Raw genomic sequence first — 25,864 nt, forward strand, 5'->3', positions numbered from 1 at the left:
GTCTCTGGAACTGTCCAAGGGGAATGTTGGAAATGAGACTGGATGGGTGGAAACTGTCAGCTCTGAGGGTAGCATTTCTGTCTGTTGGTTTTCTGTAGATTGTTGTATGGAGAGATCCATCCGTGTCGACGTAGGTATTGAGATCCAGAAATTTGATAGACATTTGACTGAACTCCAGGGTCAATTTAATGTTCGGGTTGGTGCCATTCAGGTAATGGTCGAAGTCCTTTAACTGTTGAGCAGAGCCAGAGAAGACAAAAAATAGGTCATCTATGTCATCGGAATTAATCCATTATGCTCTAAGGCAGTGGTCGGCAATTGGCGGTCCACGGGCCAAAACTGGCCCGTCAGCAATAATATCTGGCCCGCCAGATGATTTTGAAAATTTGATTTATTTTTTCAATGTTTGAAATTATTAAAAATGAAGCCACCCGCTGGCTCCAGGCGCTAGTGCTAGTTCAGAGCTTAGTTGGTTCATTCTAAAAACCAGTTTGTGTTTCCACTGGCACGGAGCCAAGCCAGTCTGTCACCGCAACACGAAACTCGCGTGGTCAGCTGCTACCGGGCATTTCCACGTTCGTGCTACTGGTCGGACACGGTTGTACCAGCTTGATTTCACTGGGCAACAGTGTGCAAAACATGTGTGTCTTGGGAGTCATTTTTAATACATCTGTGATCAGAATTGAGATGTGTGTCCTAAGCAGCGGCGATCAACTGTAGAAGCTCCGCTGCTCGCTGTTTGTTCGTTTTCGTCCACCGTGGGAGACTCTGCCTGGGTAGCAGTTCCATATTTCGCCGTCCTCTTCCTTATCCTGCCTCTTCTCATCTTTTTTGTGCTTGTGCGTTTCCTAAAAAAGGACTTCGGGTTTGTGTGGAGGGTTCATCATCGTCCATTGTTGTAGCACTACTGGGTATACTGAATGATACCGAGCGTGTGCGTCGAGATGGGTGAGAGTTCTTTTGCCACGAATAAACACTGTCCTCGCCATAATCCTGTTGGTCCCGTTTAAATTTTTGAAGTTCGATCCAAGTCAAAGCTTGTGATAGTTCGTTGATGCTCTGTTTAAGAGTATTTTCCAACGAAGCGGCATCCTCCAAGTTAGCCATGTTGCTAACAACAACCGACCTCACTTCCTCTATCTGGTGACGTAGGCTCTCCCGCTGCGTTCTTGATTCCTCAATCAATAGAAGCATTTGATCAAGCGAACATTTGTTCAGGATTGCTTCCCATTTTTTCTTAAACATGGGATTGTCCTTTCCAAAGGGAGGGAATTTATTTATTCGCAGGCCTCTCGGGATCATTTCTTTACGCCAATAATCAGAAAGCATGATGGCGTGCAATTCAAGTCTTTTATCTTTTTCAAGCAATTTTTTAAGATCATTTTGAGAATATGTGCTGGTTGATGCCTGGCCGTCATCACAGTCAAATAGAGAATCCTTCATTATAATGCTATTTCCTTGCTCATTTGTGAAGAACAGTGTGTTCAATAAAGGTGTCTGTGGCATCCTCAAAAAGATAATTTTTCCAACTACGTCTTCAGTGGAAAAAACGACGGAGCAACTCACCGCAGCAGAAGGCGGGCTTTCAATGATAAAAACAGGCAAAAGATGAGTGCATCAGTGGATAAAGAGAGGTATAACGGGTGCTCTTCAGGATCTAGTGGAAAAAATCCATTCAATCAGCAAAAAGAAGAGAGGTCCGAGGCACTCGGAGTTCCTAAAAGTCCTTTTAATAATTCATGGACGGCAGTTTACGCGTTTCGGCCACCACACGGCCTTCATCAGAACATAATAGAACACTAGGGCACAGGTGTGCCTGATAAGGGCTGAAACCAGGTCACATGACCACATCACCTGATACAAGACATCACTATTTAATAATAGAAAAACATTTAAAAACGTAAGACAATAGAGAGACCAGAATCGGCATTTTGATGCATATCGGCTTTGCCCTTTTTAAAAAAAAAAAAAAAAAAAAAAAAAAAAAAAGTTTGATGTGATCAGAGATCAGTTTAAAACTCTTTTCGACCAAGCTGGTTCCAGTGCTAGTTTGGAACCAGTGCCTAACTTAGCACCAGTTCTTTGTGTTTCCACCAACTATGCACTGACTCCAGGTTACAAAAAGAACTGAGTATGTCACGGGCTGGGTGCGGGGTTATGGTGATCAACGATAAACACACAGAAAAGCCATTTTTAAACAGCTAATTGAGTAGTGGTAGTGTTGTAGTAAACCTTCAAATATGGACACCAAATCCAATCAGCAGTGGTCTGAGGAGGAGACCTATTTTGGCTCTGTTGTAGCCGCGCCTTGCTGTCTGCAGTCAGTACTCTGTCTCAAGCATTGTCCCACCCCAGCCCGGTCTCACGGGGATTCGTGAAACTGTCACGTCAGTTTTTGTTTCGGTTTCGTGCGCACCAACACGATGTCGTCATGTTTTTCGTGCCGCTCACCACGAGCGAAACCCGCTGTGGTAATCACATCTGAAAGTGGTTTATACCGGCGGATTCATGACGATCTAAGCTGTCCATCGGCGTTTGCGGTGGCCGCTGCGGCCGCCACTGCGGCCGCCACTGCGGCCGCCGGACATTCTTTGCATTCCTATGCAAATTCGGCGGATTCATGACGATTTAAGCTGTCCATCGGCGTTTGCGGCCGCCGCCGCGGCCGCCATTGCAGCTGCCAGACATCTGGCCGCAGCGGCGGCCGCAGCGGCCACCGCAAACGCCGATGGACAGCTTAGATCGTCATGAATCCGCCGGTATAAACCACTTTCAGATGTGATTACCACAGCGGGTTTCGCTCGTGGTGAGCGGCACGAAAAACATGACGACATCGTGTTGGTGCGCACGAAACCGAAACAAAAACTGACATGACAGTTTCACGAATCCCCGTGAGACCGTGTTGCCCACCCACAGCACCATCTGACTGGTTACAGACAAAGCCACAGCATGGGTAAAGCCAATCATCAGTGAAAGCTGTGGATGCAAAGTGTTCACACACACACAGGAGAGAGGAGAAAAGAATTTTGCTGAGTGAAGAAGCTGGGGAAATCAAATATACTGCCAATCAAAAATTTTGACACACTTTATCATTCAGTGCTCTTTATTTATTTATATTATTTTATACATTGTAGATTAAAACGGTGTATAAATAAGTAAATGTCACAGTAAAATCTGTTAAAAGGCTATAGTTAAAAGTTATCAGAGGGAAACACCACTCCATAAAGGATCGTTTTAGTTCATGCAGAGTGGGTGCTCATCTCTTCTACAGACAATCGGCGAAAAACAAGCTAGCGGTACGACAGAAACATGTGAAAAACCTCATGAATACACTGTGTTGGCACTAAATCGTTTTGTTATTGTGTGCATTGTGTATACAGAGCACTTCAATAGAGGCCACAAATGTGAATTATTACTTTGTGTGTGTGTGTGTGTGTGTGGGGGGGGTCAGGTGCTGGCTATACTTGTGGGGACCAAATGTCCCTCAACTGTAGGAAAACCGAAAACAATGTCACTTGTGGGGACCTCATTTCGGTCCCCACAAGTTTAAACGGTGTTTTCTTGGCCATGTTGTTGTTACTGAAAAAAGTAAAAGTGCAAAAATGTTTCTTTAGGGTTAGCCATTGTTTTGGTCTGGGTAAGGGTTAGGGGTTTCATATGAATGGGAGTCAATGGTATGTCCCCACAATGATAGAAAAAGTAAGTGTGTATGTGTGTTGAACTGTATATGAAGATGGACGTAGCACCCGTGAGGTCACCCGCTCATTTCTGCACTGACAAAATGAAGCCTCTTCCTAGTTGACATCTTGGATTTTTGGAGCCAGTGATGACAAGGGCGGAGCCAGAGAGTAGTGATTGGTCAGACTCGGCTGTCAGCCAGTGTGACCAATCACTACTCTGTCCTCAGACTCTGCGTCCTGCCCACATTTATGGATTTTTGCTGTTTCCTGACGCTGCTTCTAACAACGTTGGCATCCAAAAGTAGTGCTAAACTCTACAGGTAAGTGTTAGTCAATTTTGTAGCTAGTTGTACTCTTCTCTGTACTCTTCTCCACATCTGGACAATGTTACATATAAAGCAGTGAAGTTACTGTAAGTTAACATCAGACTGTAACCTCTGATATAAACATGTTCTGACATCGTGTTTTAAAGTTGTTCTGTAAATCTCAAGTTACGTTTCCTAACTTTGTGTTCACATTGATGCTAAATCAGGTTAGTCAGTGCCATAAACTAATTAACGGTTTGCTGTAGCTAAGTGCCCTGCAGGTCACACCTGATCAATCATAACTGATAACTGCTGTTTCAATGATCAGCAGATAAAAAAAATATACGTTTGTTCGTCCACAGAACTGTTACTGATGAATGTTAATCTCTCAGTTTAGTTCTGAGACTATCTCTGTTGTTTGCTTCAGACGTTTTTTTTTCTCTACAACAGTTTATGGTCAGATAAGTGTGGAGCTCGTGATGCTAATGATTAGGGATGGGAATTTCGACTAATTTCCCCACCGACTAGTCTCAAATTTTATTTGCAACTAGCCAACTAGTCTATAAAGCCACATAATGACAGTGAAGAAACATTTTCATTTATATCCCGCTCCGTAAGTCTGGATAGGATCTGTAGTGACTTTGCGCATGCGCGATTCATCTGCCGTCTGGCCGCGGAGTGATATGGGTCTCCTCTAATCAGCCTGTGCTTTGGGACGGGCAGGAGCTCACAGCAGCACCTGCTGCTTGTTGAGGACAGTAACTGCAGAATGATCCGAGGTTTCCCGTCAGTCTCAAACGGCAGAAAAAGTTGCTAGATTTGTCGCTAGTCGCTTTTGACAAAAAAAAAGTCGCTAGGACGCTTTGGAAAGTCGCTAGATTTAGCGAGGAAGTCACTAAGTTGGCAACACTGGTTTCTGCTTACACAGCCGACAGGCGACCTTGTTGTCATCTGCTGCGTCAAAATACTGCCAAACGGTGCTGATTTTCTTACGCGGGAGCGTCGCCATCTTCCCACTTTACCTTTCCAAACTTTCTTCCCCAAACTGTGTGGCCCTGCCCCCTGCTACGTGTGCATGTGAGGGGAGGGGAGGAGGAGCAATTCTCTCCCTGACTGCTCAGCCTGTTTACAAAGAAGCCGAGGCACGAAGAACAAGGTGCATGATGCTTAATGCAGCGTTTAACTGACTAGTAAAATACTAAATGTTTAATAAATGAATAAGCAGTTAAAGGATTAAATGACTAGTTGCGCACATCCCTACTAATGATACATTAGAATTAAACAGAACAAACTTTATTGTCCATCTAAGGCAGCATAATGTTCTTTAGCTTCAACCAGGAAAACAAAGATTTCCAAAAGATTAAAAAATAGAACCAAAATACAACATTCTATTGCAGGGGTTCTTAACCTTTTTGACCTCTAGGCCCAATTTTCCCAGTACAAAGTGGTCTGCGACCCATTTTAATATGAACACTTTCATTTCAGTTGATCTGAGTCTGCGTTTGAATTGTATTCAATAACTAAATCAAGTCCACTTACAGTTTAACAAGCTAAAACCTTGTAATATAAATGATATGATACACTGTGATCATCTCAGACATTTCTTTATATTGCGTGTGTAAACCTGCACATACAACAACACTGAACAGATGAGCAATTAGAACAAATCAAGTTGCTACAAGAACAAATATAAAAGCTCAAGCCAAGCATATGAATAAAAAAAAATCTGAAATCCAAAAATGTTTATCTAGATATTCATAAAAATGAAAAGAAATTCTGATAAATAAAACTTTGTGGTAATAAAATAAATACATTCAAAATAATAAGTTTGAAATAAATAAACTGTAAACAAAAATTAAATAAAGTGCAATTGAAAATATTGCCTTATAACCTGCTGACCAATTTAACAATTCAGCAATCTTCATTTCTGTGCAACACAAAAAAATCTAAAATTCTACAAACTCTACAAGTATTCTCTGCAAACTCTACAAATTTGTGACAAACGAACATTAACAACAGTCCATTTTTTTTAACATGCTACAACTCCCATTTTATGTTGACCTTTTAACCCTTTACGCTTCAGTGCGTAGTAGGTGTACCGCCGGCGGTACACCGACTAATTTGCATAGGAATTTCAAGAATGTCTGACGGCTGCAAACCCGATTATACAAACACTATACGCCGATGGAAGGCTTAGATTCTCATGAATCCGCCGGTATAAACCACTTTCAGATGTGATTACCACAGCGGGTGAGAAAAACACATTTGTCCGACAAAAACAAATATCCATCCATCCGTTCTCTATACACGGCTTCAACGCACACAGCATGACTCACATTTCCGGGTTCATTATTACACACAGAAAAAAAAATTCCACAAAAAACGGCCATAATCCAACATTGGACATCCAGACAACACAAGCCAGTAAACTATTTTGTCCAAAACATGTCCTGAAGTCGGTATAAAATCCATGAATCGGTCGTTTTCAAGGAAATGCACCTCGCGATGTGCGTCAAATATTCCCTGTATTTTTCGTCTTTTTTTTTTTATTTATAAATGGAATATTAGCGATTTTTTTTTTTTTTTTTTTTTTTTTTTTTTTTTGTACTGAAAATGGCTGGAATTGACTGAAGCTTAAAGGGTTGATGGGACACTTGGGCCTGCCTCTCAGACATGATCAGATCTAGTCTGGGTGGAATGGGGGAAAGGCTCACTCTCAGAGTAGCGTCCAGTGAAGCTCTGAGTCTGTTTTGAGCTTTGGTCTTAGTTGTGGCCACAGTGGAGAATCCTGATTCACACAGGTATTTAGTTGTGAATGGGAGGAGGAGTTTCACAGCCCTCTGTGCTAGACATGGGTACTCCTTTGAGACCACAATCCAGAAGAAGCCTAGGTCCAGTTTGCCCCACTGCCTCTTTAAAGTGCTGTCAGTGGAAACGTCCAGAAGCTGCGATTCCAGATGTGAGGACAAAGCAACATCATTTTCAGCGAGATTCACTGAAAATGGGTCCAAAACCCACGTGTCCCTCTCTGGGATCCTCAGGAAAGTATCCAGCAAATTTCTCAGCCAGTTGTGAGAGGTGCTGAGAGACGGAATGACCGATCTTCACCTTAGGGGAGTTTTCCAAAATGTCAGACAAAAGTGGACACATGTCCATTCTCTCTTCCTGGGCCCTTTTAGACCACGAAGCAAGCTTCCTCCTGAAAGCTTGAACTTTATCTTCAACAAAAAATACGTTGCTATTTCTCCCTTGAAGTGAGACTTTCAGCTCGTTCAGCAGTGAAAAAATGTCAGAGGTAGGCAACTTTAGCCGTGAACTCTGTGTTTGTATAGTAATGCGCAAGAGGAGATTTTTTTTCTCAATGAGAAAAGACAAAACCTCATTCCTCAGCTCAAACAAAGGCTTGAGGAAGACTCCTCTTGAAAGCCATCTCACCTCACTGTGGTACAGCAGCTGGACATGATCTGCTTCCATGCCCTCACAAAGCTTTGCAAAACATCTGGAGTTTACACCATTGTTTTTAATGAAGTTCATGGGTTTTCACGCTTACATCCATCACCTTGTGGAACTCTGGTGACATCTTTTGTGCTGCAAGGCTTTCACGGTGGAGAAAACAGTGGGTCTATTTAGCTTCTGGTGCATGATCAAGTATCTGCTTGATACCACGATGTCTGCCAGTCCAGGCCGTTCTCAGTGAAGTTGTTATCCATGCAACGGAAACATTCCTCAGCTGTAGCTCGAGTTGGTAGCTCTCCACAAAAAAGGATGTCTTCATGCAAACTACTGTCCCAGCGGTAGTGAACAAAAACCAGCAGCAGTCAGGGGCAATTCTAGGATCAGAGGTTTAGGGGTGCTGAGCACCCAGAGGTGCCTGTCCAGGCAAGATAAATTTCACTGTTTTGCACATTTTAATGCAATTTCATTCCCACATTTGTCAAAGAAAAGCATAACACTTTTTGAAAAAGTCTGTGACTAAACCATCCAATCTGATAAAGGATATTTAAATGCTGAATCACAGCAAAGGAGGAATGCTCTGGAATCGTAAAGAAACATATCACAACTCTAATTTCTGGGAAAAGTGACTAATTTAGATGCAGCAGCTCCTTAACATACACATAAACAGCAAGTATGTTTGTGGAGTAAACCAGCCCCCTATACTGAGTATTAAAAACACCAAAAATGGACCTTGGACTTTATTTTTGACTTTTATTTGAAAAGTGATGCACAGCATCTCTGTCCCTGGTCTGCTTTCTCTCATCTTCCCGAGTCTCTCCCTGTTCTTCTCCTCCTTTTATAGTGAAATTAAGCAAATAGAAAAGCATACAGATAATTAGGAAAATGTAATGAAGACGTCCTGTTTAAAATGAAGTCCACTGATATCTGTTAAGTGTGCTTCTGGAAAGCATTTACTGTGGGGAGAACGCATAACTTCCATGACATATATGTAAAATTATATTGTGAATGGAATGTTCTTCTTTGTCATCTTAACAGTTGCTGTTTTGCGTGCCTCTATTCCAACCCGGTCTCACGGGGATTCGTGAAACTGTGACGTAAGTTTTTGTTTCGGTTTCGTGCGCACCAACACGATGTGGTCATGTTTTTCGTGCAGCTCACCAGGAACGAAACCGGCTGTGGTAATCACATCTGAAAGTGGTTTATACCGGCGGATTCATGACGATCTAAGCTGTCCATCGGCGTTTGCGGCCGCCACCACAGCCGCCGCTGTGGCCGGAAGTCCGGCGGCCGCGGCGGCAGCCGCAAACGCCGATGGACAGCTTAGATCGTCATGAATCCGACGAATTCGCATAGGAATTTAAAGAATGTCCGGCGGCCGCGGTGGCCGCGGTGGCGGCCGCAAACGCCGATGGACAGCTTAGATCGTCATGAATCCGCCGGTATAAAACACTTTCAGATGTGATTACCACAGCCGGTTTCGTTCGTGGTGAGCTGCACGATAAACATGACGACATCGTGTTGGTACACATGAAACCGAAACAAAAACTTACGTCACAGTTTCACGAATCCCCGTGAGACCGGGTTGTCTATTCTGTTTGTTTTCTTACCTGGTTCTTCCTGACCTTGCACTTTTTTATCTCTCCCTGTTTGGACTGACAATCATACACAAACAGACTGCATTCAACTAGATGAAAAATTACATAAATATGAAAAATAACAATACAAATAAATAACATCCTCTCTCTCTGATACATTGATCCAACTTACAACATTACTGATGATAGATAAACCATTTGATTTTACACTCTTATGTGAACCTGGCTCTTTTTAGAAAAACAAAAAGTCTTATGTCCATGATGAGGCTATCTCTCTGTCTGTCCACACAAACAACATTAGGAGTTATAATGTTAATGTGCATCCAGTCAGTTAGCTAGTCAGTAGCACCTTGGCTTTAATATTAACACATGCACTGACACAACAGCTAGCTCCTCAGTCCAGTTCAAACAGACACTGACCACCTGTAACGTTTGCTAGCTAGAAAAAACATCTGCTAACTCCTACCTAACAACATAAACGGTAACCTGTGATTAAATGCACAAAAACGAGGACTTGTAATGATAATGTGTTGGTATTGAGTGGTAGAAGTTAAGAATTGTGCCACGTATCCTGACTTAAACCAGGTACTTACTACGGAACATGTGCTTCTGTGGGAGCCAGCTTAGTTCTGCAGGTAAGGCTCAGAGCCTGAGTCAGGAAAGTTGGACGGGATCAAACCATTTTTGAGGCAAGATAGGGGGAGAGGAGTACTGTATTTTTGTTGCTAACATTACGTATCAACCAAGTACTGTATGATTTTTACACTTTTCTGGTTTGTTAAAAAAAAAAGACATGCAATACAAAAAAAATCTCTCAGACTTTAGGGGTGCCGATCATCTCATGGCACATATCCACAGCGGCGGGCAGAAATAAATCTTCCGATATGGTGAACGCCTTCTTGCTCTGCGCCACACGTCTGACCAAGGGCGTCAGTTTGTTTTTAAAAGTGGGGGGGATGGAGACCACAGCACTTTGAGAAAATGTCGAAGAACGGCGGCAAAATGCCACAAGCTGGGCTCGAACTCACAACCACCACACCAAAGGCGGAGGCTCAAGCGATTGAGCTATCAGTACATGCAGGTCGAGGGGTCTGTGGGCCGGTATAGTACTAATTCTCCCGGGCCGAAATTTTGCCCCTGCACGCCTCTGGTCGGAGCTTCCACTTGGCACAGGCGCAAATTTAGCATCTGTGCGTTTTTTTTTTTTTGTTTTTTTTTTAACCTTACGTCTGTGCAACTCTCGGCCGAGTGCGGATGGTGCGTTCAGGAGCGTTGGAATTTTCTATACTACTGAAAATAACTGGGTTTACAGCGGCTTACATGTGAAGAATTTGAATGTGTTGGAGACAAAATGACCCCTGACAAAAAGTGGGGGACACACGTCCCCACCGTCCCCCCCCTAAACTGACGCCTATGCGTCTGACTATGATTTAGCTGGCTTTTAAAGCACATTTCGAGTCGCCAGTCAGTGACACAACTGACCTTTTCTGCATCTGTAGCCCATTTTCCTTTGTCTTGAAAAAATCCACCGGCTTTCCAACTAGCATTGGATGTTTGGTTTCCAGATGCCGCCTTAATTTTGAAGGCTTCAGTGCTTGGTTGGCCAGGATTACCCCACACTCAACACACTGGGCTCTCGGCTCTGCCTCGCTACCTCCGTTCACAAAACCAAACTTAATAAAGTCAGGGTTGTACTTGCATACAAATTTCGTCTTTGAGGAAGGGGTGGCATCATTTCATCTTCATTTTTCCGTTTTATAAACTTCTCCATAACGTCTGTCAATACTTCGCCACTGGCTTCTTCTGTTGCTGTTTATTGGAGCGTGTTCAACAAGTGAATGACTCCTCACTGCCACCAAGTGGTGGGGAGCTGCATTGCAACCCTCGCGGCCCACAAGTGCAGGACTGAAAATTTTTCACGGCCCAGTAGTTGGCCCATCCTTGGGCCACGGCCCCATGATTCATAATCACTGCTATTGTATTCCATTCATATCCTGATGTGTTCACTCTGATATCTAATGTTCCAGCAATTGGAATTAAAGAACCTTGTAGGTCTTTTCCTCACTGTTAGTGTGTTTTCCTTCCAGCCTTGGTCTGGATCACTGTGAACATCTGGTCTGATGACTGAGAGCTCCAGAGAACATGAACATCCAGCTGTAGTTGTCTAAAGAGTGTTCTCTCCTTCATCACTGTGAGGAAGAGCAGCACTGATGTCCTCCTCATCCTTCCAGTAATAACAATAATGCTGCAGATTCAGCTCCTCTCTTCATAGTACAACTTGTCTTGTGACTGTTCAGTTTTTACACTTCACTGTCAGCAACACGATTTATTTCATCCATTTATTATGTGTTTAAGCATCTTTACAGTTCAAAATTGTTAAATAATGCAGTTTTAAAATGTGCAATAAAGGAAATAATGAAGCTCTTGACCTGAATATGTTGATGTTTTGATGCTGCATCTGCTATAAATAACATGGACTTTTTATATTGTACCAGAGATGAAGTTAAAGGTAATAAATAGAATCCCTGAATACTAACAGAGAATATTAAACAGCTAAAAGAGCTGGTCTGTTCTTCTGTAAGTCAAAGCTAAACAGGAAGTGGTTCACTGAGGATGTTGTCCATTCAGTCTCTCAGAAGATTCTCACAGTGAACATGAGACACCTGAGAAGAAGACAGACATCACAGTATCGGCATCAACAGCAGAGGTTCATTTTAAAGTGACCCTTTAAAGATTTCCTATGTCATATAGTTTTTCAAACACTAAAAGACAGAAAGGCCTGTAGTCACTTCAGCTTTAGGGGAGAGGATTTTATTATCCAGCTTATCTGTGCTGTAATTTAAATGTAATAACTGTAGTTTTCATCATTACTTTGGTCATATTCTGGGAGTTTATTATTCCAATCTATACTGCAGGAATACGCACTACATCAGTGGTCGGCAACTGGTGGGCCAAAACTGGCCTGTCAGGAATAATGTCTGGCCCGCCAGATGATTTTGAAAATTTGATTTGGCACGGAGCTAAGCCAGTCTGTCACTGCAACACGAAACTCGCATGGTCGGCTGCTGCCGGGCATTTCCGCGTTTGCGCTACTGGTCGGACACGGTTGTACCAGCCAGATTTCACTGAGCAGTGTGCAAAACGTGTGTGTCACGGGAGTCATTTTTAATACATCTGTGATCAGAATTGAGACGTGTGTCCCAAGCAGCAGCGATCAGCTGTAGAAGCTCCGCTGCTCGCGCTATCGCCCCCCCGCTCGCGGAATCGGAGCGCACCCCCTCGCAGGTTGGCCCGCTGTTCGATTGTTTACAAACATTTTGTCCCGAAGCCACATCTACTTGCCGACCCCTGCACTACATCATGTGAATCTGTCATTATACAATGTTAACTGTTACGAAGTAAATTTACTGTTTTCTCCAGTTTAACTTCAGAGATTTAGCAGATATTCAGGACTACTGACAACACAGAACCTTAACCTTACTGTTTTAATCTCATTTAGGTTTTCTAAACATTACATGAATGTGAACCAGTGTCATCACTAAATGAAGTTAAGTTTTAGAGTTTGGATTATTCAAAATTTTGACTCCGATATTTTCACTTTTACTATAAATAAATATCGGCTCCAATATTGATTATCGGCCTCCTTGACTACTAATAATCAGTATCGGCCATGAAAAAAACGTAATGATCGATCTCTAATGTGGACCATAAGCTGTTGCATTTAATATGAAGTTTGTTTTTTTTCAGGGCCAACTGTATGTAAGACCAGGGCCGTGCAGAGACCTTTGGAAGGGCAGGCGCCTCAGAGTTAAAAAGGGGCACATGGAGCATGAATTTGAAATACCATTCAGAAACATTCCTTACAATATACACACGTGGACAAAATTGTTGGTACCCCTCAGTTAAAGAAGGAAAAACCCACAATTCTCACTGAAATCACTTGAAACTCACAAAAGTAACAATAAATAAAAATTTATTGAAAATTAAATAATCAAAAACAGCCATTACTTTTGAATTGTTGATTAACATAATTATTTAAAAAAACAAACTAATGAAACAGGCCTGGACAAAAATGATGGTACCTCTATAAAAGATTGAAAACTATTTGACCAGAGTGACATGATTAACTCAGGTGTGTCAGTTAATTGACATCACAGGTGTTTCCAAACTCATAATCAGTCAGTCTGCCTATTTAAAGGGAGACAAGTAGTCACCCTGCTGTTTGGTGAAAAGGTGTGTACCACACTGAACATGGACAACAGAAAGCGAAGGAGAGAATTGTCCCAGGACATCCGAAAAAAAATTATAGACAAACATCTTAAAGGTAAAGGCTATAAGACCATCTCTAAACAGCTTGAAGTTCCTGTGACAACAGTGGCTCATATTATTCAGAAGTTCAAGACCCACGGGACAGTAGCCAACCTCCCTGGACGTGGCCGCAAGAGGAAAATTGATGACAAATTGAAGAGACGGATCGTTGGAATTGTATCCAAAGAGCCCAGAGCAACCTCCAAAGAAATTAAAGGTGAACTCCAAGGCCAAGGTACATCAGTGTCAGATCGCACCATTCGTCGTTGTTTGAGCCAAAGTGGACTTCATGGGAGACGATCAAGGAGGACACCACTGCTGAAAAAAACTCATAAAAAAGCGAGACTGGAATTTGCAAAAATGCATGTTGACAAGCCACAAAGCTTCTGGGAGAATGTCCTTTGGACAGATGAGACCAAACTGGAGCTTTTTGGTAAGGCACATCAACTCTATGTTCATAGACTCAAAAACCAAGCATACGAAGAAAAGAACACTGTCCCTACGGTGAAACATGGAGGAGGCTCAGTAATGTTTTGGGGCTGCTTTGCTGCATCTGGCACAGGGTGTCTTGAAAGTGTGCAAGGTACGATGAAATCTGAAGACTATCAAGGCATTCTGGAGAGAAATGTGCTGCCTAGTGTCAGAAAGCTTGGTCTCAGTCGCAGGTCATGGGTCTTCCAACAGGACAACGATCCAAAACACACAGCCAAAAAGACCCAAGAATGGCTGAGAGAAAAGCGTTGGACTATTCTAAAGTGGCCTTCTATGAGCCCAGATATGAATCCCATTGAACATATGTGGAAGGAGCTGAAACATGCCATTTGGAGAAGACACCCATCAAACCTGAGACAACTGGAGCTGTTTGCTCATGAGGAGTGGGCCAAAATACCTGTTGACAGCTGCAGAACGCTCATTGACAAATACAGAAATCGTTTAATTGCAGTGATTGCCTCAAAAGGTTGTGCAACAAAATATTAAGTTATGGGTACCATCATTTTTGTCCAGCCCTATTTCATTAGTTTGTTTTTTAAAATAATTATGTTAATCAACAATTCAAAAGTGATGGCTGATTTTGATTATTTAATTTTCAATAAATTTTTATTTATTGTTACTTTTGTGAGTTTCAAGTGATTTCAGTGAGAATTGTGGGTTTTTCCTTCTTTAACTGAGGGGTACCAACAATTTTGTCCACGTGTGTAACTGGCTGAATTGTAGCAACCTATATTTATGAGGAATGTAGCATGGAAGCAGTGGTACAATGGTTAAGTCTCTGGACTACTGCTCAGAAGCTCAATGGTTCAAACCCACCACAAGCACCTTCAGCAATGCTGGCAAGTTATTATTTTGAAGTTGAATTTAGATCCCCATTAGACACTGGACTGTTTAACCGAAGCTACTTTTCCTGGAGTCCTTGCTTTTAAATTTGATACCTTTTCAAGACATTTACTGTATAGCCATGGATTTGTTCCGTGGTGCTGATTCATAATCTGCTCTTTATTATTTGCAGTCCTAATAATAAAGTAAAAAAAAAAAAAAAGAAGAATATAGAAATCAGGTATTTAAATTTATTTGTTCTTTATTCGGTTTGACTATCCACTTTGCACGAGACCGCTAAGGTATAAAAGTTACATATTTTATATTTATGCATATTATATTTAATTTGTCTATATATATACAAATGTTACAAACAAGTTCTGATATCTTTAAATGAGAGACTGAGAAAATCACAATTCAAATTCTTCTAATTATTATTGTTATTGTATTTATACTGCAATAGTCCAAAATTAATGTGAAAATGCATGTACATAGTTGTAATGAAGTAACCTATGCCTCATTGCCTCTAGAAACACACTGCAACTCACTTACAGTAAAATAATACATCTCTCTGATGCACTTTGCCCATGACAAAAGAAACATACTGAAACAAAAAGAAGCCTGGCATACTCAATCCTCTCAGCACGCTGTGTGGTTAACTAGCGGCTGTCACTTAGAGGTGTGTGACAGTCAGACGCACACACGCAGGATGCTCATTTCACTTCGTCACTCATCTTGCAAAAATACACCTTACGTTTTTTTTGTTTTATTTATTATTTTGGGCTTAAAATACTTACACACACACACACACACACACACACACACACTTTTTGACAAAAGGGCACTTTGGGCATCAAGGGGCAAAAGGGGCAGGTGCTTCAGCATCCCTCCGCATGTGCCTGTGTAAGACTTTGTACTCTCTCCTGTGCTGTTTACATGCCATCAAAAAAAATTTAAATAAATCATTTTAATGCAGTTAAATGAGTGTTTGGTTTGACATTAAATCATCAGGGGAGTAAATTTTTTTTAGCTCAACTTAGCACAAAGCAACGAAATGCTTGACTTTACTGCCTTTCAAAATATGTGTGTGAGTGGGTCACGTGAGAAGGTGTGATACAGTGTTCCATAGTACCTTCTCATTCTGGTTGAGTTAAACTGCAGCAGCACCCAGAAATGAAAAATTTCATGTCGATGTCACTGCTCCTGTAGGTCATCAAGTGCAAGGCAGCAGTGGCCTGGGAGCCCAACAAACCTCTGGTGATTGAGGAGATTGAAGTGGCTCCACCTAAGGCCAACGAGGTCCGCATCAAGGTGAGACAATACTGAAGATCCACCAGTAAAGAGACAGTGTGACACTGTCAACTGGTGTTTACAGAGGTGTACTGTCACAAATTACAGATAAACAGTTTTTAGTGTCAGAGTTCTGGTTCTACTACTAAACGCTCCCAGAGTGAATCCTCTCATCATCATGTAACCCTCAATGTCTGTGTTTTCATTGTTTGGTCACTGTCCTTTGGTGCAGATTGTGGCAACAGCATTGTGCCATTCAGACTTTCACTACCTTGTGGAGTTTACGCCTAAAGAAAACTTTCCCATAGTGTTGGGCCATGAGGCAGCCGGCATCGTGGAGAGTGTTGGACCTGGAGTCACAGAATTTCAGACAGGTCAGTTTTTAACTGTTCCTCTTTCTGTCTGTTTGTCCATTCATTCATTATCGATATGTCGCTTAATCTTCATTGGACATAATATTAAGACTGTAAACAGTGGTCTGGCTCAGTCCGAAAGGGCCACTAAGGTTGCTTTTATTCAAAGACGAGAACCCATGCTTGAACAGAAGAGATATTCAGATATTCACTGTTGTGATCCATTGAAATGTACAGCCAAAGGGAGTCTGAGAAGCCGTTTAAGGCTGAATTTTGCATTCTCCTAAATAGATGGTGAAATTGTCAACAAAGAGCGTAAGGAATTAGACTATATTTGCCGAGGTCTAACTAACATTGCAACACTATTTTTGTCTTCCAGGAGACAAGGTGATTCCTCTGTACCTCTCCCAGTGCAGAGAATGTCGCTTCTGTAAGAGTCCAAAATCCAACCACTGTGAAAATTCAGCGTGAGTTTCTTGCACTTTTGCCCCATATTGTCTTTTTAAGCCACATTGTGCTCCCCACTATTTCAATGAGTTTGACAGTACAAGAGTGTTTGAGGTTGGCAACAGAGAAGGACTGTTTCTGATTAAATAAAAGACCAGTGGAGACTGAAGATGAACAGAATTCTTCAGGTCAAACTTCTCAGATTAAACGTTTGGATCATCCTGCAGTATGTCAAGAATTCCCAATGAAAGATGTTAGAGGGACAAGATGTTCCTGACTGAACTTTTGCCAAACCTTTACTCATTGAATCCTTGAATTAGGGGCTGCACAGTGGAGTAGTGGTTAGCACTTGCAGCAAGAAGATCCCCAGTTCAAATCCCGGCCTGGGCCAGGGATCTTTCTGCATGGAGTTTGCATGTTCTCCATGTGCATGTGTGGGTTTTCTCCGGGTACTCCAGCTTCCTCCTACAGTCCAAAAATATGCTGAAGTTAATTGATTACTCTAAATTGCCTGTAGGGGTGAATGCAAGTGTGCTTGTTTGTCTGTACATGTAGTCCTGTGACAGACTGGCGACCTGTCCAGGGTGTCCCCTGCCTTCGCCCAAGTCAGCTGGGATAGGCTCCAGCGCCCCCCGCGACCCTAGTTAGGATAAAGCGGTGTATAGAGAATGGATGGATCCTCGAATAGGATAATAGAAACTCTCAAATTTCATCTTTAATGAAATTTCAGTGTTTCGTGTTTTTGATGTAAATTTTTTCTTATTTCAGGCCCCCTGTTCCAATCAAGGCAGAGCCAGACTACAGGTATACCTGTAAGGGCAAGAATGTGTTGCAGTTTTTGGGAACCGGCACCTTCTCTGAGTACACTGTGATGAACCAGATCGCTGTGACCAAGATTGATCCTGCAGCTCCTCTGGACAAAGTCTGTCTCCTCAGCTGTGGGATCTGCACTGGCTATGGAGCAGCAGTTAATACTGCTAAGGTGTGTGTTTGACTGTATTTTAAGATGCCTACTAAGAGTGTGACTCTGGTGATGCTCTTTTTCTGAAGATGACAGGATTCTGTTCATTAGTACTTTCAGTGCATCAGTTGTCAGACTGTTGCAAAGGAACCACAGCAACCACTGTGTTTGTATACACATCTGACTTAATTAGGGTCCTAGGCACCGCTGAAACCCTAGGGTTTCTTGTTATTATTTTACTTTCTACATCTGCCGGGGAAATTGCATTTTTGGCGGCTTTATCATACCCCAAAATGCGTCAAATTTGGCATGCTCATCAGGACTGGCGAAAAATTTGATATTTTATGGGAGTTGCGCATGTGTGTCGAAAAATGCCTCCATAGCGCCCCCTGCAAAATTGAAAAATGTGTTCATTAGGCTAACTTCCACAATGTTTCATCTACAGCTACAATATTTGGTGGATATGTGTAGAAAATCAGGACACATGAAAAATTGCGCAGAATCCAAAAGGTGTGGCCATGGCGGCCCCTCAAAATACTGATCCTTCGCCATGAAAAAGGAAGTGGTGTCTAACTTTCCTGAACATGCTCCAATCTGCCTGAAACTTTACATGTATGATGACAGTCCTGTCCTGATGTCATCCACATAGGGATATTCATTGACAGTCATAGCATATTTTCAGGTACAATGGCCCCAAACTTGGTGATATCATGCTGGAAATTGGTCAGCCGAGTCTTCAGCTATTGACCATCCCACACTGTGAAGGCTGTGACATTTCATGCAACGCTGTTGCCGTAGCAACCAAATATCGTCATGAAAAACAAAGTACTTTTTCACAGGTTAGGAATACTCCAACACTTACTAAAATTACCACACACATCACCATCGACCCATGGAATGACACTGTATGCATCTCAGCACTGCACATGCTATAGTGCCTCCTGCAGTATTTTTAACAAACAGCCGCCCCCCCCCCCCCCCCCCCCCCCGCCCCCCCCAGTATGTTTCACCTACATCCATAAAATTTGGGAGGTGTATAGAGCACATCAGGACTCACAAAAAAGCCTCTTGGAGCCATGTCCAAATCCCAACAGGAAGTTGGCCATCTTGGATTAATTGTGAGATTTTTGTCATTTTGAGAGTGAACTCCTCCTAGGGGGTAACTCCAGCAGACCTCAAATTGTGTCAGTCCACACAGCAGGACTTGGTGATGAAAAGTTATCAAAATGTTACGCATAAGCCAAATGGCGTGGCCATGGCGACCATCAGAGTTTTGATGCTTCGCCATGAAACAACAGCTGCTGTATAACTATCCTCTGCATGCTCCAATCTGCTTCAAACTTTCCATGTGTGATCAGAGTCCAATCCTGATCACATCCATAGGCCAACATACACTCTCAGTCGCAGCACCACCTGTTGGATGGACAAGAAATGGTGTATAACTGGCCTGTACATGTTCAAATCAGCCTGAAACTTTACATGAGTGATCAGAGTCCAACCCTCATCACTCAGACTGTTTGAAATATACTCTCAGTTGCAGCGCCACCTGGTGGATGGACAAGAAATGCTGTATAACTGGCATTTACAGGCTTCAAACTGTTTGAAACTTTACATGTGTGATCGGAGTCCAATCCTGATTACATCCATAAGTCAATATACACTCTCGGAACAATATACACTTTTATAATGGAGAAGAACAAGGATTATACAAATTTATGATAGTTAAAAAGGTGCTACAGTAAATGATGCATGATAGGAATTCTGGTAGAAATCTTCTTCAAACCAGGTTAGCTCCACAACATCAGTTACCATGATGATGTAGCATGTTAAAACAGCCTGGAGCAGGAAGGTTGAAGGATTTACAGCGGCCGCATCGGGGTTTGACCTCTGACTTTCTGATCAGTAGTCCAGAAAATTAACCGTTGCGCCACCCCTGCCCAAAATACTGACGATCGGAGTTTTTTGTGGTTATGATTCTGAGTCACAATTACACTTACTATACAGTTTCTAGCTTGCCTAGCAATACTATATGATAAAACTGTCTTTGTCTTCTGATCTTACTGCATTTTCAAGTGCAGGGCACATGTAATATACTTTTGTGCTACAAATTTCCAAAATAAGAGCCCCATGTGTTCAGAGCTTAGAAAATTAACAATTTTCACTAAAATTCTTGCCCTGATCGAATAAATATCCACTGCTTTTGAGGAACACAACTGTCCTACTTTCCCTTCAGGTTGAACCAGGATCCACATGTGCTGTGTTTGGTCTGGGAGCTGTGGGTTTGGCTGCAGTCATGGGCTGTTATGTTGCAGGAGCAAAGAGAATTATAGCTGTTGATATCAATCCAGAGAAGTTTGAGAAGGCCAAGGTGTTTGGTGCTACTGACTTCATCAACCCCAAAGATCACAATAAACCCATCCATGAGGTGCTGATTGAGATGACCAATGGAGGAGTGGACTACTCCCTGGAATGCGCTGGGAATGTGGGAGTCATGGTGAGGCAGACTGATTATAATGTGCACAATATTCAGATGTGGCTGAGAGCGGTGATACCTTTACATCTCTGATCTGACGAAGCCTACTTTGAGTCCTGATCTTAATCTTTATTTTATTTATTTATTTTATTTTTTTAAGGAGCTTAAATTCAAAGTTAGGAGAACTTGGGAGAACTGGAAAAGTTTGCTCAAGGAGAGTCTAGTCAATAGGCCTGATCTCACACAACCCTAAAAAGGATAAGCAGATATAGCTGATGGATGGTATTATGTTTCCTCCTCTCAGGACACAACAAAAAAATATCTAAGGTTGTAAATGGGGAAACTAACAAAAACTGCACCCAAAACAAGTTTGAAAATAACAATGGGTCTTTGTTTTCGAAAAAGTGATATTGAGGTTTATGCCAATTACCACACACTGAATCTATCAAAAGGATAGAGCAACTAAAATGTATGACCCACAACACAATTTATGTGGGAGTCACTAGTTTTGTTAGGGGTTATTTGAAAAAAGAAAAGCAAAAAAATAACATGATGCTCACATTCTCCAGCTCATTATTGCCAAAACTAGTCCACTGGCATTGCTGAATCTTCTGAGCCACCACCTGAGATGAGACTCAGAAACCTCTCTTCATGTAGTCTCCCAGCAGGACTGATAACCAACAGCTCACAGCAGAGCACTGCTTCACAGGTGTAGCTGATCTACCTGATGAAAAAGTGAGCTGTGACCTGATTTTTGTTCGAGAAAAACAAATCAATTCATAACAACGTTAAATGAAAAGTAAAATCTAATGTGTCCTTTATAGTAAATATGTATTGGAAAATGGTAAATACCAATAACTGGCAAAGATGTTCAATGGAAAGGTTCCACTCATTTTGGACATGTTTCTAATGTTACCTTTATTATGATCAGAGTAAACTGAGTTTATTTGCTTTTTCTTGCAGTAGTTATTTAAAAGCTCAATGATTCTTCGTACATATTACCCAGTCAACATTGTCCCAGCTTGTCTTCTGCTAGTTTTGGACCAGTACCAAACTTATTATAAGTCCACTGACTTTGTGGGGTTTTTTTTCCATCCAGCGGAGTGCTTTGGAGTCTTGTGTCAAAGGTTGGGGTGTTTCTGTGCTTGTTGGCGTGACAAACATGCAAGACATTGCTGCTCGTCCCATTCAGCTCATTGCTGGACGGACATGGAAGGGATCCCTGTTTGGAGGTGAGACAAATAAATCATCCCCACCGACTAATGAATCTGTGTTGAAATGTATATGTGCCACTGCTTTCTTATTGCTTCTAGATGAGCCTCTGTTCATATTTCAGGATTTAAGAGTAAGGATGGCGTGCCACAGATGGTCAAAGCATACATGGATAAGAAGGTGAAGCTGGATGAGTTCATCACTCACAACATGACTTTGGACCAAATCAATGACGCCATTGAACTGATGAAGCATGGCAAATGGTAGACTACATTCACAGATTACACTCTTTTATTTATTTTTTATTTTTTTACCATAAACAACCAAATAACAGCAGCACAGATGAATTATTAACAAGTGTTTTGCTCAAATTCTTTGTTCTCTTGTCCCACAGTATCCGGTGTGTGATGAGTTTTTCTCCACAATAAGACCCCTCAAAACAATCTACCACCAAAGTGATCTACAACGGCAGTCTGCTCCCATACCATCAGCGAAATCTAAATATAAGTCATTCAAAGCACAAAATAAGACCAACTGGTTGGCAATCATCTTCAGGGTTTATGTGAGCAAGAACTAAACATGTCAAAATATTAACAGAGCACAATAAATGGCTTAATTGGTCGTATCCATGGCCTCCATTTTTATTTTGTGCATTTATTGGGTTACGTGTTCACAGCATTTTCTACCATGTAACCAAATTTCAAATTAAACAACATTTCAAGGGTCAGTCAGATAGCCGTAGCTCAAGTTTACACAAGCTAGCCAAATGATGTCAATATTTGTTTACCTTTGCAGGTACTGTTGTAATTTCTCTGCTTGGATGGACTCCCACAGCAGTCCATCTGGCTGTTTCCTCACAAATTTGTAGTTAAAGAATATTTCAGTGAAACACCATCATAAAATGATATACATCCATATCACTACATATAATAACAGCAGATTTGTTCTCCTATGATTGATGTATCTAATGATTTAAATACACTGAATCCAGTGTAATGCAGTACTGAAGAGTAGAACATACCAGAGCAACACACAAAGATCCAAAGCTGTAAATTTGGTAAGACACCATGTCAGAAGACGGCAAACTCAAAAGTCACCTCTGAATGGGACATCTGCTGATCGGATGTTTACTAGTAAAAGACCACCAATGGCTCTCTTGGAGACAACAGGATGCGTCCTACCTCCACTAGAATCTGATAAGGGTCAAAAAGTGTCAACAGTGAGGAAAACCCAGAGGTGGGTAGAGTAGCCAAAAATTGTACTTAAGTAAGCGTAACGTTACTTCAAAATAAAACCACTCAAGTAGAAGTAAACTACTACTACTCAAGTACTGAAAGTACTGTGTAACTCTTTGATTGTAATGTCCGATTTATTTATTTTTTAGAAATGACGAGATCAGACAGACAAAAATGTAAAATAATGTGCAAATTCTGGTATTGCCAAACAATAAAATGAAAAAATAGCAAAAAATAAACATCTTTACAAAATGACAAGTTAAGGCACAAAAACCACAAATTTCCAAATCCCAGTTTTTCCAAACATAAAGCTTTTGAAACAAATACCTGTAGTAAGATAGTAAAGTAATGTTTTTATGTTTAAAAATATATTGCATGCTCATAGAGTCTATAATATAGATTGTATGTGAATGCTGTATCCCCACCTCCCATATCTCACGGATCTATCAAGTATGATATCACGCTTCACTTCGCCCGTGTTGGTAAACAGAAGACAAAAGACAGAGATATCCATGCTAATGCTATGATAATGTTGTCGGACCCCGAAGTAATATCAAATTTCTCAAAAATGCCTGCATTTTTCATTCCCTGTCTGCTACGTGTGAAGAGTTTGTGCCACTGTGCTGCTAATGTGACTGCAGGGTGACGTTTTGTGAAACGGAGTCACGTCATTATTGTTGCTTTGTCTGATTGGTGAAACATAGTCATGTGGTAGATCCACTGGGGGCATCTCTCCGACAAAATAAAGCAGATCTAATGTGGTAAATAAAAAAGCAACGAGTGGAGTGTAGCCCAGTGTAACGGAGTAAGAGTAGCGTTTCTTCATCATAAATCTACTCAAGTAAAAGTAAAAAGTATGGCAGAGAAAAACTACTCTCAGAAGTACATTTCTTTCAAAAAGTTACTTAAGTAAATGTAATGGAGTAAATGTAACTCGTTACTACCCACCTCTGGGAAAACCACACCTCTTCAGAAAACGACTGGCATTCTAATCTCCCTATCAATTGCACAGGTGGGCTGGTCTGGTCCAAAAAGTCCCGGGCCGAATTTGACTCCCAATCCGGCCCTGAGTATTACTGTCTACTGAGTCATTAATAGTGTTTAGATAACTCATGTTTAAAATAATATCTGTGCTTGTTGGCGTGACAAACATGCAAGACATTGCTGCTCGTCCCATTCAGCTCATTGCTGGACGGACATGGAAGGGATCCCTGTTTGGAGGTGAGACAAATAAATCATCCCCACCGACTAATGAATCTGTGTTGAAATGTATATGTGCCACTGCTTTCTTATTGCTTCTAGATGAGCCTCTGTTCATATTTCAGGATTTAAGAGTAAGGATGGCGTGCCACAGATGGTCAAAGCATACATGGATAAGAAGGTGAAGCTGGATGAGTTCATCACTCACAACATGACTTTGGACCAAATCAATGACGCCATTGAACTGATGAAGCATGGCAAATGGTAGACTACATTCACAGATTACACTCTTTTATTTATTTTTTATTTTTTTTACCATAAACAACCAAATAACAGCAGCACAGATGAATTATTAACAAGTGTTTTGCTCAAATTCTTTGTTCTCTTGTCCCACAGTATCCGGTGTGTGATGAGTTTTTCTCCACAATAAGACCCCTCAAAACAATCTACCACCAAAGTGATCTACAACGGCAGTCTGCTCCCATACCATCAGCGAAATCTAAATATAAGTCATTCAAAGCACAAAATAAGACCAACTGGTTGGCAATCATCTTCAGGGTTTATGTGAGCAAGAACTAAACATGTCAAAATATTAACAGAGCACAATAAATGGCTTAATTGGTCGTATCCATGGCCTCCATTTTTATTTTGTGCATTTATTGGGTTACGTGTTCACAGCATTTTCTACCATGTAACCAAATTTCAAATTAAACAACATTTCAAGGGTCAGTCAGATAGCCGTAGCTCAAGTTTACACAAGCTAGCCAAATGATGTCAATATTTGTTTACCTTTGCAGGTACTGTTGTAATTTCTCTGCTTGGATGGACTCCCACAGCAGTCCATCTGGCTGTTTCCTCACAAATTTGTAGTTAAAGAATATTTCAGTGAAACACCATCATAAAATGATATACATCCATATCACTACATATAATAACAGCAGATTTGTTCTCCTATGATTGATGTATCTAATGATTTAAATACACTGAATCCAGTGTAATGCAGTACTGAAGAGTAGAACATACCAGAGCAACACACAAAGATCCAAAGCTGTAAATTTGGTAAGACACCATGTCAGAAGACGGCAAACTCAAAAGTCACCTCTGAATGGGACATCTGCTGATCGGATGTTTACTAGTAAAAGACCACCAATGGCTCTCTTGGAGACAACAGGATGCGTCCTACCTCCACTAGAATCTGATAAGGGTCAAAAAGTGTCAACAGTGAGGAAAACCCAGAGGTGGGTAGAGTAGCCAAAAATTGTACTTAAGTAAGCGTAACGTTACTTCAAAATAAAACCACTCAAGTAGAAGTAAACTACTACTACTCAAGTACTGAAAGTACTGTGTAACTCTTTGATTGTAATGTCCGATTTATTTATTTTTTAGAAATGACGAGATCAGACAGACAAAAATGTAAAATAATGTGCAAATTCTGGTATTGCCAAACAATAAAATGAAAAAATAGCAAAAAATAAACATCTTTACAAAATGACAAGTTAAGGCACAAAAACCACAAATTTCCAAATCCCAGTTTTTCCAAACATAAAGCTTTTGAAACAAATACCTGTAGTAAGATAGTAAAGTAATGTTTTTATGTTTAAAAATATATTGCATGCTCATAGAGTCTATAATATAGATTGTATGTGAATGCTGTATCCCCACCTCCCATATCTCACGGATCTATCAAGTATGATATCACGCTTCACTTCGCCCGTGTTGGTAAACAGAAGACAAAAGACAGAGATATCCATGCTAATGCTATGATAATGTTGTCGGACCCCGAAGCAATATCAAATTTCTCAAAAATGCCTGCATTTTTCATTCCCTGTCTGCTACGTGTGAAGAGTTTGTGCCACTGTGCTGCTAATGTGACTGCAGGGTGACGTTTTGTGAAACGGAGTCACGTCATTATTGTTGCTTTGTCTGATTGGTGAAACATAGTCATGTGGTAGATCCACTGGGGGCATCTCTCCGACAAAATAAAGCAGATCTAATGTGGTAAATAAAAAAGCAACGAGTGGAGTGTAGCCCAGTG

General features: G+C 41.3%; 1 protein-coding gene across 8 annotated transcripts in view; it reads left to right on the top strand.

Annotated features, from left to right (window-relative positions):
* The window catches only part of LOC110955846 (alcohol dehydrogenase 1-like), a 322,968-nt gene that overhangs the window by 120,331 nt on the left and 176,773 nt on the right, over positions 1–25,864 (top strand). For 4 of the 8 annotated variants that reach the window (XM_051940782.1, XM_051940844.1, XM_051940881.1 and 1 more), the window contains 8 exons: positions 15,868–15,969; positions 16,181–16,322; positions 16,681–16,768; positions 17,517–17,730; positions 19,943–20,203; positions 21,282–21,414; positions 21,519–21,657; positions 21,789–22,019. The exons of 2 other annotated variants lie outside the window; for them this stretch is intronic. In XM_051940782.1, coding sequence (XP_051796742.1) covers positions 15,868–15,969; positions 16,181–16,322; positions 16,681–16,768; positions 17,517–17,730; positions 19,943–20,203; positions 21,282–21,414; positions 21,519–21,657; positions 21,789–21,822 — 1,113 coding nt within the window. In that variant the 3' untranslated portion in view covers positions 21,823–22,019. Of the gene's footprint in view, positions 1–15,867; positions 15,970–16,180; positions 16,323–16,680; positions 16,769–17,516; positions 17,731–19,942; positions 20,204–21,281; positions 21,415–21,518; positions 21,658–21,788; positions 22,020–24,225; positions 24,457–25,864 lie in introns of those variants that run through there. 2 more of the 8 variants (XM_051940759.1, XM_051940724.1) reach the window with 2 other exon arrangements.

The sequence above is a fragment of the Acanthochromis polyacanthus genome, chromosome 1 (genome assembly GCF_021347895.1).
Source record: "Acanthochromis polyacanthus isolate Apoly-LR-REF ecotype Palm Island chromosome 1, KAUST_Apoly_ChrSc, whole genome shotgun sequence".
Lineage (NCBI taxonomy): Eukaryota > Metazoa > Chordata > Actinopteri > Pomacentridae > Acanthochromis > Acanthochromis polyacanthus.